The sequence below is a fragment of the Ammospiza caudacuta genome, chromosome 11, assembly GCF_027887145.1.
Source record: "Ammospiza caudacuta isolate bAmmCau1 chromosome 11, bAmmCau1.pri, whole genome shotgun sequence".
Taxonomy (NCBI): Eukaryota; Metazoa; Chordata; class Aves; order Passeriformes; family Passerellidae; genus Ammospiza; species Ammospiza caudacuta.
In genome coordinates, this window is record NC_080603.1 from 8,422,259 (window position 1) to 8,436,662 (window position 14,404).

A 14,404-nucleotide genomic window follows, 5' to 3' on the forward strand; every position below is an offset into this window, starting at 1 on the left:
TGAGGAGGGGACCACAAAGGCAAGGGGTGGAAGCAAAACCAGGCTCCCCTTGAGCAGAGTTAATAACCTGCACACAGTTCCAGCAGGGTACCTAAAGTTCCTACACAGGTAAGGGGGTATCCCAACCAAGGAAACTTCCAGGACAGTTTTACCCAGACTGGGTTCTTCATGTATTTTAAAGGGACACAGACATGTGTCTGTGCCCTGGACATTTGGAATAAGTGTTTTCATCTGCTACTGGGGAACACCTCAGGTCATGGCAAGCAGCACAATCAAGATTCCTGGTTTTTTGGTCCACTTGTTCCTCTGATTTCTCCTGGTGTTCTCCTAGACAGCCACAGCCAGCAAGCTACTGGTAAGCCCAGAAAGGTCTGGTTTCACCACCAAAGTCAGTCCTGGGCAAGGTCTCATTTGCCACTTTGCTGGAAAAGTGATTCTAGTGGAAAGCTCATGGCCTAAGGACAGCAAGGGAACACCCAGAGCTTTGCAGCAGTTTCACTCCTGCTCCTTGACTCACTCTCAGTCCCTACCCTGACCACTGGCATGCAACAGAAATACTGAAATATAACCTGCATCCAAATGCAGTTCTGTGGGAGCATTCTCTTGCAGCTTGCAGTTCCCATGGGGAGACAGAAGCCAAGCACTAAAAAAGTCAAAGCCAACACGCAGGCATGGCAGCAGGGGAAGGAGAAAGAGGCAGGTACACTTACTTGGCAGTGCAATGAGAAAAAAGAGTCTCAACAGACCTGGAAGAGCAGCAAAACAGGGCCAAAAGGCAGAAATACATCCAAAAGAATTTTCAGTGCTCACAGAATGTTTAACCTCATTTCTGGCAACTGGGAGGCTGTGTTATGAACCATATGCACTACAGAGTGAGAGTCTATATCGATAAATACTATCTCTATATCAATACTGACATACTTGTATTAAGATTTGCCAACTACATTTCTCAAAAAAAAACATAAGAAGAGCTTCTTGCCCTTGACCTATCACTCTAATGGGATCAAGCACACCTGGCCTATGCACAACCAAGAGCCCAAGAGTGTTTCAATGACTTACATGACACCTTGCAGGACTTTTTGGGGATCGAGGTCAAACAATCTATCGACATAGTGGCGGCTGCTGGCTGTGACCTCCTGCAGAGAGAGAGCAAACAATTGCAATAGTTTATATCAATCCACACAATGCAGCAGCAAGTGCACAAAACTTCCCAGGCAAGAGGCAGGGAACCCACAGAATTGTATTTAAACGTGCAGTGTGTTACTGCTGGGCAACAACAAAGATAACCCTGTGTTCAAGTGTAATCTAGAGAAGATGAGGTGCTTAATGCAGATAACAACATGGTAAGTGTCAAAGCAAGTTAACAGAGAGCTATTTATGAACTGCAGTTATTAGCATTGCCTTGAATCACAATTTTATTATGTTTAATTACTGTATAGAATAAATTCCTGGAAGAAAAAGTTTCAGAGCAGTTAATGTTGCTCAAGAACCATACCCACAAACAAGCTCTCCAAAAGAAGGAAGCTCATAACAAGACATTTTTCTGTAACTTACTTTGTCACAACATAGCTACATTTCAGAGCCTGTGCCACAGACCTTCAACGGGACAGCAGCACAGTATTCCCCACAACATTCTCATAGTGCTGTATAACACAAAGAGAATTCTCTTCTCAGCAACAGGACCGTGCTTGTAAGCTACACACTTATGCACCACTGATTTCTTATTCCTTTTGAGAAGATCCAAAGTCAGAGATGGCAGGCATTCCAAAATACAAGGGTGGGAAAGGGGAAGGGAATTTTCCCTCCAGGTTCTCAGGAACACTTGCCAAGATATGTTGCCATTATCTCACCTTCTTTTTTTTTTCCTTTTCACAAACTCTTTTCATTAAGCTTTGCCCATTTTTTCCTTATGAGTTTTCCTTGAGAGAAGCTCTAAGAGTTGAAAACTCTTCCTTACTTTAACAAATATCTGCTATGGGGTTGAATCTACTCCTGCTTCCCCACGCTGATGTCAAGAGGCATCGGCAGCTTCTTGCCTGTGGTCTCACATCACAGAGAAGAATCATCTAGAGGCAGCAAGGCTCCTTTGTCTCCAGGATCACTGTTAAATTATGCCACGTAAGTCCTACAGATACACTTCAACAGTGTAACCAAAGACAGTATTTTTGAGAATAGCAATGGACTTCTAGCTACCTGAGCTATGTATTTACACGTAAAACTCTTCTAGACTTCAAAGAACCCGTAGCTTTTTGATTCTAAAATATCCTGATATCCTGGCTTCCACCCCATTAGCTAAAAAGTCTGCAATATGTAGAAGTGTATTCGTATGCAGGCAGTCTGCTCAAAAAAAAAAAAAAAAAAAAAAGCCAACTTATCGACATAATCAATTTCACGGAACTCTTAACCAACATGAATTTTTCAGGAAACTGAAGGAAAAGCGCCAACCCTCCGCTCCTGCGGCAGCACTCGGGCTGCACCTTTTGCATCGCTACTCGCAGCACCGGTGCGATACAGCAGAACCGCTGTGCGCCCTGGGCCGTCCCCCGGGAAGGGAAGGGAAGGGAAGGGAAGGGAAGGGAAGGGAAGGGAAGGGAAGGGAAGGCGGCTGTCACAGCTCCCAGCACGGCGGCTCCTCCCTGCCGCAGGAGAGAGCCCCGGTTCCGGCAGCGGCACAGCCCCCGAGCCGGGGCGGGCTGCGAGCGCGCCCGGGAGCCCCTGCCCTGCCCCGCAGCTCTGAGGAAGGGCAGCACCCACAGCGCCCACAGCCCCCACAGCGCCGGGCCCCCCGCGTGCCGAGCAGCAGCTGCCCGGGGCCGGCGAGCCCGAACCGTCAGCAGCGAACGACACGTCCAGAGCGCCGGTGCCTCCGCGGCCACGGAACGGGCTCCTCGTAGAGGGGAAACCAGCGCCGGGAGAAGTTGCGGCGCGGGGGGCAGAGGGAAGGAGCGCGGCCCCGCCGCTCGCACCGCCCCCGCTCCCGGCGCAGCCCCAGGGCCGCTCCCGGCGCCGCCGGACAGCGGGGCCCAGCGGGGGCCAAGGTCAGGCAGGGCCCGACCCGCGGCACTCACCGAGAGGACGCTCATGCGGAGCGGCGCCTCCAGCACACACGCCATCTTGGGGGAGCGCTCCGGCACCGGCGGCGCCTCAGGCCGGCGGGCGCGGGCTCATGGCGGGCGCGCGGCGGGCGGGGGCCGGGGGTAGCGGGGCGGGCCCAGCGAACCGGCCGGCGCCGAACCCCCGCTGCCGCCCCACCGCGCCTGCGCCGCCGCACGCCGCCCGCGTGCAGGACGGCGCCCGCTGTGCGCACGCGCGGGGCAGGGCGCGGCCACCGCGGGCCGCGGAGAGTGACGGCCCGAGCCAAGCGCGGGCCCGAGCCGAGCCGAACGGAGCCGAGCCGGAGACCGCGTGGAGACGAGCCCGACTCGAGCCCAGCCCGACTCGAGCCCAGCACGAGCAGATCCGAACCTAAGCCGAAAGAGCCCGAGCCGAACACGAGCCCGAACCGAAACTAGCCCGAGTCGAACACGAGCCCGAGCCCGCCCTTTCCCCTCAGCCTCGCTGCGCAGATTCGGTTTGCGTTCCTTTAGTTTGTCATTGCTTTTGTTGCCAGCATTGATTTGTTTGGTTTTGAATTTGTTCTTCACAGAAAACACCGCAAACAACTCAGAACTTCACCAAGATGTGCTACTGGGTCTATAAATCTGCTATTTTTTTATTAGCCCTACTGTATTACACAGCCTGAGGCATGGGGACACTGACTGTACCCACCCTGAAGTCAGAACTAAACGGGAGGAGGATAGGAGAACCACAAAAAGCTCGGGTTCACACCTCTCAACCTATTTCCTTCGCAGGAAAACAGAGGCTTGGCAGCTGCTAGAGACTGCACAGGATAACAGGAGTACAATAAACATAGCTTAGGATGCAGCCACAAGGTGACCTTAATAGATTTAATTCAAAATACTCCATTATAAAACAAGGGTAGACCTCTTAGCTGTTTTTCACTGAGCAGACTGATGACATGCTGTCAAAAAACCTGTGTGCTGGCCTGGGATGGAAGTTTTCTCAAGCACTAATAACAGCAAAACCAGTTTTAGACTAAGTACACTCACTGAAAAAACCTGCAATACAAGGGCTGTACAGAGAAAGGTTTTACAGAGGTTTCTCATCAACATTTCAAAAGTTTTCAGAGAGACTAAATCTTTTTAAAGGGGACTGGAGACTCTGAGTCTTAAAAGCCAATTTAAATTTATCAGCATTCCCTAGAGTTTTCCTTTTTGAAGTATCTGGCCTTTACTAGAAAAGCTCAGCACTTCTACTGAATCCTTGCAGCAGAGAATCCTGCCGACAGGGAAAATCCATAATGGATGAAAGCAAGGTAGGAGAGGACGCTGCAAACTGCAGAGGGTGTGAACAACTGCAAGGTAGGGCACGGCAACTCTAGAGGTCAGACATGATTCACACTCAAAAACATTTATGTTCACTGTATTTATCAGCTGCACTCTGCTCAGTGGACACTGAAATACTTTACAAAAAATCTTTAAAGATTCAAAAATCAGTATTTTATATTGAGTCGGAGTTTCCTGCCTTCTAGAAACACATTCATCAGAAGGGGGGAGGCATGGTACAACATAGAAGTTTATTTTAAAAACAAAAGGAATCAGACTGAAAAGTCAATTACATGCAAGATACATTTTCTATTTGTGTGCAGACACCCTGAGATCTCAATGCCATGCTTAGGTTCCCTGGGAGGCTTTTCAAGTTCATAACAGAATTTATATTTAAAATACTTTATTTCCATTATAGTGTTCATATCATGAGGTATGATTAAGATTTTACCACTGCAGACCCAGGACCCTTAAAGAGACTCATCTGCTTCAATAATTTACCTGACAGTTCACAGCCATTTAACATAGCCTGAGTGTCACACCCGGGTTACTCCCAGTTTCTCCTCATACCTCAGCACAGCTCTTTGGTGGCTGTTCTGACAGATGAGCTGTTAATTGAATTGCTGAGAGCATTAATTACGCCCTTTTCTAGTCCTTGAATACTTAACATGTTTGGTTTTTGTAGTGAACTGCTTGACAGGAGAGGAAGCAAGATGAACTCCAGACCATGGAAGTGATTAAAGACAGATTAATTCCCGACCCTGATACAACTCACACTCACAGATGTATTTCACTCACTGCTCCCTGTCCAGTTCCCTGTTCCTGTCAGGATGATTCCTTCTTCTCAGCGCCTGTGCCTTGGAGGGGGAAAATCACAGGAGCTGCTTCTGCTCTCAGGCAGCACAGCCATGAGGAATTCCATCTGTCAGGAAGGCTGATGTGTCTAATGATATATGCTTGAAAACTGTCATTTTCATGAATTCACTCAGTTTTATCCTCGTGGCCTCTTAGGCCAAAGGAGTGCCATTTACTAATAATTATGGGCAAAAAAATTTAAAAAGAAAACTTCCAAGAGGGTCACTGTTCTGGCACCTCCTGCTTCCCTCAGCTGAAGATTACAGAAGTGCTTTGGAAGATTCCCAAAACCAGTTTTAAAAGTTCAGCAAGTTACAGCTACTGCAATGACAAGTGAGAAGTGACTCTAATGATAACGGGAGCTGTTACTGTCCCAGACAGCTTACACACCCACCACCTTGTATGAACACAAACCACAACCCTCATTAGTCAGAGTTGAGGCAGTCGTGGTGTCCACATTTTGGAAGCTGTCCTTCCTAAGTGCTTTCATTTTAAGACATTGTTCTCAAGTTTTAGGAAACAGAGCAAAAGAGAGTTTTTAAGAACAGAGATGCACCCTTTCATGGTCCCCATAAAACCGTCATCCTCCAAATCAAGAGACTTGGTTTGCTATCAGAACTGTAATTAAAAGCCAATCCTGGACAATACGTATTGTTTTGTTTATGACCACAAAGTTTTTCTGTGGCATGACTATCACCAGAAACAAAAATCTTCATTCTTCTGTTGCTGTTTTGTTATCATGGGAATTCTATTTCCAATTTCGTTCACAGGGTTATTGCGTATGCTACTTTGTATTAATAGTTCAGTATAAAACAAGATAAAAACAGTAAAATAAAATAATTCAGTCTTGTAAGTCAGACTACACCATACACCAAGAACTGAAACAAAATCAAGGATATACAAACTTTACATCCTTTGACAAAGTACTTTGTTGGAAAAGTCTCAGCTTCTTTCTTTGACTATTCTGTGTAAGTCACCTTCCCTGTGAGAAGTACACCCAGCCTCTGAGCTGAGGAAAGTAACATGACTGAGATCATGTAACATTAAAAGCACATGTAGTCCAGTACAACTCTCACCACCTTCCCACAGAAAGGCTGGGAGAGAACTTAGTTACACACCCCGTTAATCAGTTTTATCTTCATCCTCTGCAGCATAGATGGCTTGGTTCCTTCTCTTGATTTTTTTAACGCCGCTGTTGCCGTTCTCATCAGCACCAATGCGCTTTAAGGCCCTCTCAGTGGGGCTCCTTTCCTCCCCCTGCCTGCTCCCCCCAGACCTCTCCAGCTCCTCGTTGTTGGAGTCCGTGGCATCGTCGGACGACACCGCCATGGAGTCGGGCATGACCCGGATGTCGGAGAAGCTCGTGGAGAACTCAGGAGGGTGGTCAGGGGAGGGATCTACAGAACACGTACTCAAGTCTTCATCACCACCTTCTTCATCCAGCATTATTTCATCTGGGTTAAAGGATGAGAGGCCAGAATTATCTGTATTGTATTCACTGGGTTCCTCTGCTGACCCAGTACTGTCCATCTCCTCTTCCTCCTCTTCCTCACATTCACCTCGTCCTGAGCTCTCTTCTTTAGCCTGCTGGATCCTGTCATTGATGTCAGTGAGGCCAAACTGGGCACAGAACTCAGTGGTCTGTGGATTGATGGTATGAACTGGCTCCATGTTCTTTTGGGGCTTGCTGGGATCATAACAAGCAGCTGTCAATGTGAAGTTGCAAGGAATTTTGAGGTCATGGTTCAGCTCTTCTAGCACCTCTTTAATGGCTTCTTCTGTCACACTGTAATCCCACCTAAACAAGTGCATAAAGTTTAAATAAGTGAAGCAAGTCAAAAGGTACTGCCTGTGACCCCCAGAGAGTGCAACCTTCACAGATGGATTATAAATACATCTTACAACAGGCACTTTATTTCCCAAGTGCTTTTTCAGGACCATTTTCATTTTCTTTTGGTCAGTACTGAATACACTGATCCCTGGTGGGGAGAAGGGTTTCTATGTCAACCCATGCCCATAACCCAGCCTGATTTTCAGCCTCATGGTATAGTTTCCGTCCCTCAAATGCTGATATCTAAGTTTGCAAAATAAAACTAACTGCCCAGGTAGAACAGTAAAGAAGCTGTATGCTTTAGACTACATCTTTTTACATCCCCTTTTCTTTCCAAGGCATCTAGCAAGTCCTACAGGCATTACAGGCTGCAGAACAGGAACAACTCAAATACACCTTTACTTGAAGTCCAGAAAAACAAACTAACATTTCTATTTTGCAGACAACTTACTTGGCATGGAGGCCATTATTTTCAGGCATATTCCAGGAGTTCTGGGTCACATTAACAAGACTGTTGGTGGCCTTGAGGATTGCAATCCACTCTGCATCGTACTCCAGTGAGTCGCCTGCATTGGGATCATGCTCCACATCTATTATCTACTTACAAACACACAGAAAACAGATGTAGTGAGTTATTTCTCTTGACACCAAAATCTGATTAAAGTTTCAAATGTTACTTTCATTGTACAGAGTTTTAATGAAGTTTAAAGTATACTGAGCTAGTGGTCTCAACCAAACAAGTCCTCTCAAGCCAGCCCCCCATGAAGGGCTAACAAAGGCCAATCAGTAACAGCAAAAAAAGCATTTCTAGATTTCAGCTTACAGCAATTAAAAAGCAGAACACACTCCCTCCCTTACTGCCAGCAACTGGACAGTGATGCAACTTAGAAATAGAATTTGCCTGTTTCTAAATTCATGCTGCCTTCTGTTAGAGGATAGGATTTTTTCCCTTTTTTTAAATTTAGTTTCTCTTAGGGAATTTTTCTCCCATTGTTGCCTAAGAGACTGGAACAACAGAGAAAAAAGATGGGACTAGGACAATTGAGAGGATGCAGTTTGCTATATCTCTTAGCTGGGGGGTTTCCTCTTGGGAAAGGCAGAGATGCTGCCAGATTTTGGGGCGTAAGGGGCTGGGGTTGGCCCTCATTCACTCTCAGAGATCAGAGGTGAGAGTTGGGGTGAAAGTTGTGATCTTGGTGTCAGACTGCTGCTGCAGGGAGAATTCACTGCCACTGCAGAGTTTTGTCCTTCACTGGCTCTCCTTACCCTTACTGTGGGTGAGCCTCTGCTTGTCAGAGCTGCCGTGGGACTGGCACCTTGTTAACATCCAACCTCCTGGGAAGGACCCTCACCATCTACTCAGGTGCCTCAGGGAAACCCCAGGGCCCTGACCTCCTCCCCCTCTCCGGAGGGAGCATCTCCAGCTGCCTTCAGGAGCCCAGTGCCTTTTCCCTCTCTCCGCCATCACGCACGGGCAGAGCGGCACCGACCCGCGCCACAGCGCCCCCTGCAGGCGTGGGGGAATCATCGCCCCTGCCCTGCCGGGAGCCACCAGCGCCCCTGCTGGCTGCGACTGGAACTGCACCGAAGGGAAAGTGCCTGCAGCACCTTTTATTTATATATATATATTTTTTTTTTTTTTCAGTAAAGAACTGTTATTCCTTTTCTTGTATCTTCGCCTGAAAGCCCCATAATTTAAAAGCTGTAATAATTTAGAGCCATATTTTCTATTCCAAGGGAGATTCCCGCCTTTGGCGGACATTTCTTTTTCAAACCAAGACACTTCTAAGTGGATACAAACAAGAACAGTCATGCTACTGTATGAACAGCACTCTTAGCACAGCTATGAATTAAGAGGAAATATTTTTAAGCTTTTTTACGATCACTTTGTCTTCAGTGACATTAACCCAAATTAAACCATGTGGGTTAACCAAAGCTCTAGTCAGATATTAACTTTAAATACTCCACAAAGTAGTTAAACCGTCCATGCTGCTGGAGGTAGTACTAATCCAGATCAGTTTTGTTCTAGGATTTGAAGTCTGGACTAGCATCCATGTCCCTTTGCACAGATAGAACCCATCCTCATACCCTCTTCCACTTTCAAAGGTATTTACTAGGGCAAATGGATCCCATCACACATCCTAAGGACAGGGAAAAAAAGCTACTCTAAGACTAGTAAAGCACTTGAGTGCATTTGAAAAGCACACTGTCAGCAGCTCACTCTCACAGCAAACTATTTTAGACTCATCCACTGGAGTCAGGTACTTGTTCTAAGCTGGATGGAAATTGTAGAGTTAAGGAAACACTGCACCTACACAACATGGTCTGCTTAGATCAGGACAAAATCCTACAAAGACCATTCCATACACCCAGCATTCCTAGTTTATTTTAAATTCCTGAACTTATTAGCACTATTCTTCATATTATACCTAAGAACAGCACTTGCAGTTCAAACAAATGAAATATAAAGTGAAATCCTTCTACAAATGTTCATCACCTGCAGGAAGTCTCTGTGTGGCAAGCATTTATCCAGAGCCAGAAACTTGGTTGCTTTTGGTAGCTCTTCTTTGGAATTTGTCTAGGAAGCAAACAGTGTTAACACAATCATTAGCACTTATGTGAAATTTGACCATTCTAAACAAGTTGTATAGACAGGTTTCAAGGTATAATTTCTACAGAAAAATACTTTCCGAAATAGAAAATTAGCAGGGACAAAGAGAATGACAGATTTCACTGGGAGTCTAGCAGGAAGCAGGATGCAGATAATAGGAAGATAAAGCAAGAGCTACATTTCAGCACTAATTTCAGCCGAGCACATTCAGCCTTGGTACAAAAAGAAAAACTGTAACTTCATTGGAAACAGACTTGTTGATCCTACAAGGTCTGGAGTTACATTTTTACAGATAAATAACTTGCAAATAGGTACAGCACAGGCAGCACTTCAGTAATAACTGTTTCAACTACAGGCTGGTTTTTGACTTAAACCTGGGCTACCAGATCTGCAAAGCAGTACTACAGGGATCCCCCACCCCTCAGGTAACCTCTCTCTTCAATCACTCCATTACCAGCTTTTTTGAAATGGCTCCTTTTTCTCACCTATTGTGAAGTTATCTGCTTCCCCTACAGAGCAGGAGAGTGCTTTTCTGTACAGTTAAATTAACAAGTTTCAAGAACAAGAGCTATTTCATGCCGTTCTTAAGGGAGATTAAGAGTAATTTACACCCTTTTAATTAACATAAAACAGTAATCCCAACATCACTTAATCTTTCATGGTTTTAACTGAGTTTTAAGAACTAAAACTACTGAACTGCTTTTCTGAACATGATTACCTGCATGAGAATTCTAAAATGTGCTTGGGACACATATATTCATTTTCTGTCCCCCTTTATTTACCTCGTGTTGCATGAAAGCTGCAAATTTAACGTGGAGATGTGCTGAGAACCAGTAGGTGGGTTTCAGGTGCTGCAGAAGCTCTGAAGCAGCAGGGCTCCCCAAAGTGTTGCTCTCCACTTCTTGCCGGAAGAAGGATTTCATTTTGAGGAGCTGTTTCTTGTTTCCATAGTGATAGATGCTCCTTGGCCAGTCATGTGACATGAATATATCGATGGGACGCTTCAGCTGCCAGGCCAAAAAGCACATGGCAGAAATACAACATACTGACAAAGGAGTTTAGATTACATGAGGCAGCCATCTGTGCTTTATACTGCCTTATAAAAGAGTTCATACCATCACCATAAGTCAGGCACTCAGAGGAAATCACAGATAGAGAGCAAGTCCTCTGCCCACAATCAAAGGCATGTTCTTCCCCATGAAATTTTTAAAGCTTTATTTAAAAGGGATAATGGCTAAGCATAATAGTCCTCCTCAAAGGACACACCCCTCAGATCAACCTGTTAAAGCATGTTCAATATTCAGCATACATGAACAGAGTACCTTTAACTTTCTACTTCCAAATTAATGAAAATTACCCTTGTTTTAAAAAAAAGAGGCTTTTCACTGACCTGTTTGAGTTTGAAGACTTCAATATTCCTCACATGGTAAGCACTTCTGATGGTCTGCTGGTTGTATGGTGGGCACTCAAAGTGGCCTGAAATGTTGGAAACAAGAAGAGTTGCCTGAATCTCTAGTTCCCTCCTACATAGCAGCTTTTGGGGTTCACACAGGCACCTAGAGTAACCCAATAATACAAGGCTGTAATTATTCATGATTGTTCAGAGTGCTGCCACCCACCACGAAACTACAGCTTAACAGGTTCAGCAGCAGCCTAAACATCCCAGTCACTGTCCACAGGCACCACAGGCTCCGGAAGCACCAACATCTACCCTGTCATAAGGGATGAGTGTCCAACTTTGCCTTGGGACAGAACACATGAATGCCTAGCATAGCTCCTACATACCCTACAGAATTAACAGAAAAATTGCTCTTCCAGTTATTGCCTCATCTCATCTCTCTCATGCAATATTCAGGCATATAAAGTGCCCCCTTGATAACCGCAAATTGAATTGGTGTTGGCAAGCATTAGACAGAATCAAGTGTTCTAGAAAACTGGTTCAGTGCTTTGTAGCTTGAGAGCCACCTGCAAAGTTTCTCTGAAGCTGTTTGCTAGTAAAGACAGCACAGTACAGTAACCACAAGGACCACTCTTTTAAGTGCTGAGATCAGAAAGAATAAACTATCTTCTACTCACTGCCATGGGGTATCATCTGTGACACCCTTCCCAGGAAAAACTCTTGAATACCCACCCACATAGCTAGGAGGAACCAGATGTACTGGCCCTAAACCTCAGGGCAGGACAATACACTTATATAATGTCACAGTTATAAACTGCCTGTTTCAGTCAAGGAAAATCAAACAGTGAAAGGACGCTGCCATGGAAAAATCAACACTGTTCCAACAACGCTCCAAAGGTGCCTTGCTTCCCGCTGTGGTCACCGGGCGGCTAAAAATTCATCTACCAACTCCAGAAAAACCCGTGTATTGAACCGAGGGCGGTTTCCAGGCTAAGAGACGTTTCGGGGCTGAGCACAGCCAGACCCTCACACCACGCCGCGGCCCCGGCTCTCCCCTCCCCTCTGTCCTGGTACCTTTCCGGTAGTCGTGACACTTGAAGATGCCCGAGATGCCGCCGATCCTCACGCCGCGGAACCGCACCACGCCCGCGTAACCTGCGGGACACAGGAGGGCGGTCACGGACGGGCCGGGCAGGGCAGGGGCTGCGGGAGAAACCACCGGGGAGCGGGACCGGAGCGGAGGGGCCTTACCCAAGTAGTAGATGTTGGGCGCGACCCACCCGCCGTAGGGCAGCTCCTGCAGGTGGTTGGAAGCCTCGTGGTTGCCGCCGATGAACACGGTGAGCACCGGGGCTTTCTTCTCGCCCGAGTAGTACCTGCGGAGACACGGCAGCTGCTGGACTCGGCCAAGCCCGCGCGGGTCGGGGGCCGGGGCCGGGGCCGGGCCGGCGGCGCTCACCGGTAGAAGGTCTGCATGTGCCGGTACTTGGCGGGCACGGCCATGCACCGCAGGTCCGCCTCGTTGCGCACGGCCTGGAAGTCGCCGCAGCAGAGCAGCAGGTCGGGCCACACGTTGTGGCGCCGCTGCAGCAGCTCCAGCGTCTCGTACATCTTGTCCAGGGCGCCGTGGCAGCACCCGGCCACCGCCACCTTCATCGCCAACCGCTGCACTGAGCGGGCGCCGCGCGCGACTTCTGCGTCACCGCCGCGCGCGCCTTGCGTCACCTCCCGCGCTCCTGTGCGTCACTGCGCGCCTGCGCCGTGTGTGGGGCGCAGCCCGGGGGTCGCGGGGACACCACGGGCCGGGGGGAGCTGGGCCGACCCTTTAATGGCTGCTGCCCGCGGGCTGCTGAGAGCCCCGCTCTGCGGGACCCGGTGGTCCCCTCCCGCCCCACCGAGCAGGGAGATCGGACCCGGTGACGTCCGATGATGCCTTCCAGCCTTGCCCGTTCTTCACAGAAAGGGTGGCCAGGCATTGGAATGGGCGCTGCCGTGGGAGGTGGTGGAGTCACTGTCCCTGCAGGTGTTCTCAGAGTAGGGAGCGGAGCTGGGAAAGGATCGCCTGTCTGAGAGGAGGAGCTGGGGTGGCTCAGCCTGGAGAAAAGGAGGCTCAGGGGGGCCCTTCCTGCTCTCCACAGCTCCCTGTGACAGGAGGATGCGTCCGGGGGGACATCGAGCTCTGCTCTCAGGGAACAAGGGACAGGACAGGGGTACATGGTCTCTAGCTGCACCAGGAGAGGTTTAGGTTGGACATCAGGAGGAATTCCTTCATGTAAACGGTGATTAGACACTGGAAAATGGGCTACCCAGGCAGGCGGTGAAGTCCCCATCCCTGGAGGTGTTTACGGAAAGACTGCACGTGGCACTCAGTGCCCTCTCTGCTTGTCAAGGCGGCGATCGGCCACAGCTTGAACTCCATCATCTCAGGAGGTCTTTTCCAACCTTAGTGACTGAGCTGGCCAGTGGGACCTTCACTGGGCAGTGACACTGGCACAGCTATGAGCACCACGGCACAGTGATGACCAGGAAGAATTGTCACAGTCCCAGAGTGGGCTGTACAGCGGGGCAGGAGTCCCTGCGGGGTACCCGGGCTGCACAGGAAAGGCTGCACAAGGAGGGGCTGCACAAGGAGGGCTGCACAAGGAGGGCTGCACAAGGAGAGCTGCACGGGGAGGGCTGCACAAGGAGAGCTGCACGGGGAGGGCTGCACAAGGAGAGCTGTGCCTCTCCCCCGACACCACAGCATCCGCCGAGCACTGCCCGCACCTCCTCGGCCAGCCCAGTGGGGAGCAGCACAAGCTGTACTTATTCCGCACGCGTGGCTCACAGACCACTAAATGGTGGTGGAGCAGCACCAGCAGTGACTGTGCACGCTTCCACCTGGAGTTTGAGCTGATAAAATACCGAGTCGGGCCAGTTCAGCCTCAAGCAGGCGTGGTTTTAGCATAACCAAAGCCCTGGCTTCTGTAACTTTGTGGCACACCGGGACAGGAAGAGACAGGGACATCCCCAGGGCAAGGGTGTATGAGGGAGGCTGAGAAATCGGCTATCTCCCCCTTTCCTCACGGACTGACTCCGGGGAGAGCACTCATTTCCTGCTTTGGAAGGGCAGTGGATTGGATTGTAGGGTGGCCTTGTATTGTCACGCAGTAAAACCGCTCCAGACTTTCCACTTCAAGACTTCTTTGAAGGTTTTTAAAGTCTTGGGATTGAACCAAATTGCAGGGACATAGTTAAGCATTAACTTGCTACTGCTTCCTCTGTAATCATGGAACCAAGTAGACATTCCTGTTCCCCCATGGTAGCAACCATTACATAATGGC

General features: G+C 48.6%; 2 protein-coding genes across 8 annotated transcripts in view; both read right to left on the bottom strand.

Annotated features, from left to right (window-relative positions):
* Positions 1-3,240, bottom strand: part of ARMC8 (armadillo repeat containing 8) — a 60,980-nt gene extending 57,740 nt beyond the window's left edge. Inside the window, exons 1-2 of one of the 7 annotated variants that reach the window (XM_058812624.1) lie at positions 3,069-3,240; positions 1,060-1,136 (exon numbers count right to left, since the gene is read on the bottom strand). In XM_058812624.1, coding sequence (XP_058668607.1) covers positions 1,060-1,136; positions 3,069-3,113 — 122 coding nt within the window. In that variant the 5' untranslated portion in view covers positions 3,114-3,240. Of the gene's footprint in view, positions 1-1,059; positions 1,137-1,850; positions 2,087-3,068 lie in introns of those variants that run through there. The other 6 variants (XM_058812626.1, XM_058812627.1, XM_058812631.1 and 3 more) reach the window with 6 other exon arrangements.
* Positions 3,241-4,559: 1,319 nt separating this feature from the next.
* On the bottom strand, positions 4,560-12,737 carry DBR1 (debranching RNA lariats 1). Its single transcript, XM_058812269.1, has 8 exons — positions 12,541-12,737; positions 12,333-12,457; positions 12,156-12,236; positions 11,073-11,158; positions 10,465-10,689; positions 9,569-9,649; positions 7,523-7,668; positions 4,560-7,038 (listed from the first exon to the last, which is right to left on the bottom strand). Exons 1-8 carry the CDS (start codon positions 12,735-12,737, stop codon positions 6,363-6,365), a joined length of 1,617 nt encoding a protein of 538 aa, XP_058668252.1. The 3' UTR covers positions 4,560-6,362.
* Between the last annotated feature and the right edge of the window lie 1,667 nt (positions 12,738-14,404).

Bases quoted from the DNA above. Each gene is read 5' to 3' on its own strand.
- DBR1 (XM_058812269.1), bottom strand. From the start codon at position 12,737: ATGAAGGTGGCGGTGGCCGGGTGCTGCCACGGCGCCCTGGACAAGATG. The intron at 12,458-12,540 runs GTGAGCGCCGCC...GTGTCTCCGCAG, and splicing joins CACATGCAGACCTTCTACCG to GTACTACTCGGGCGAGAAGA. The intron at 9,650-10,464 runs GTAAATAAAGGG...TTTGCTTCCTAG, and splicing joins CAGCTTTCATGCAACACGAG to ACAAATTCCAAAGAAGAGCT.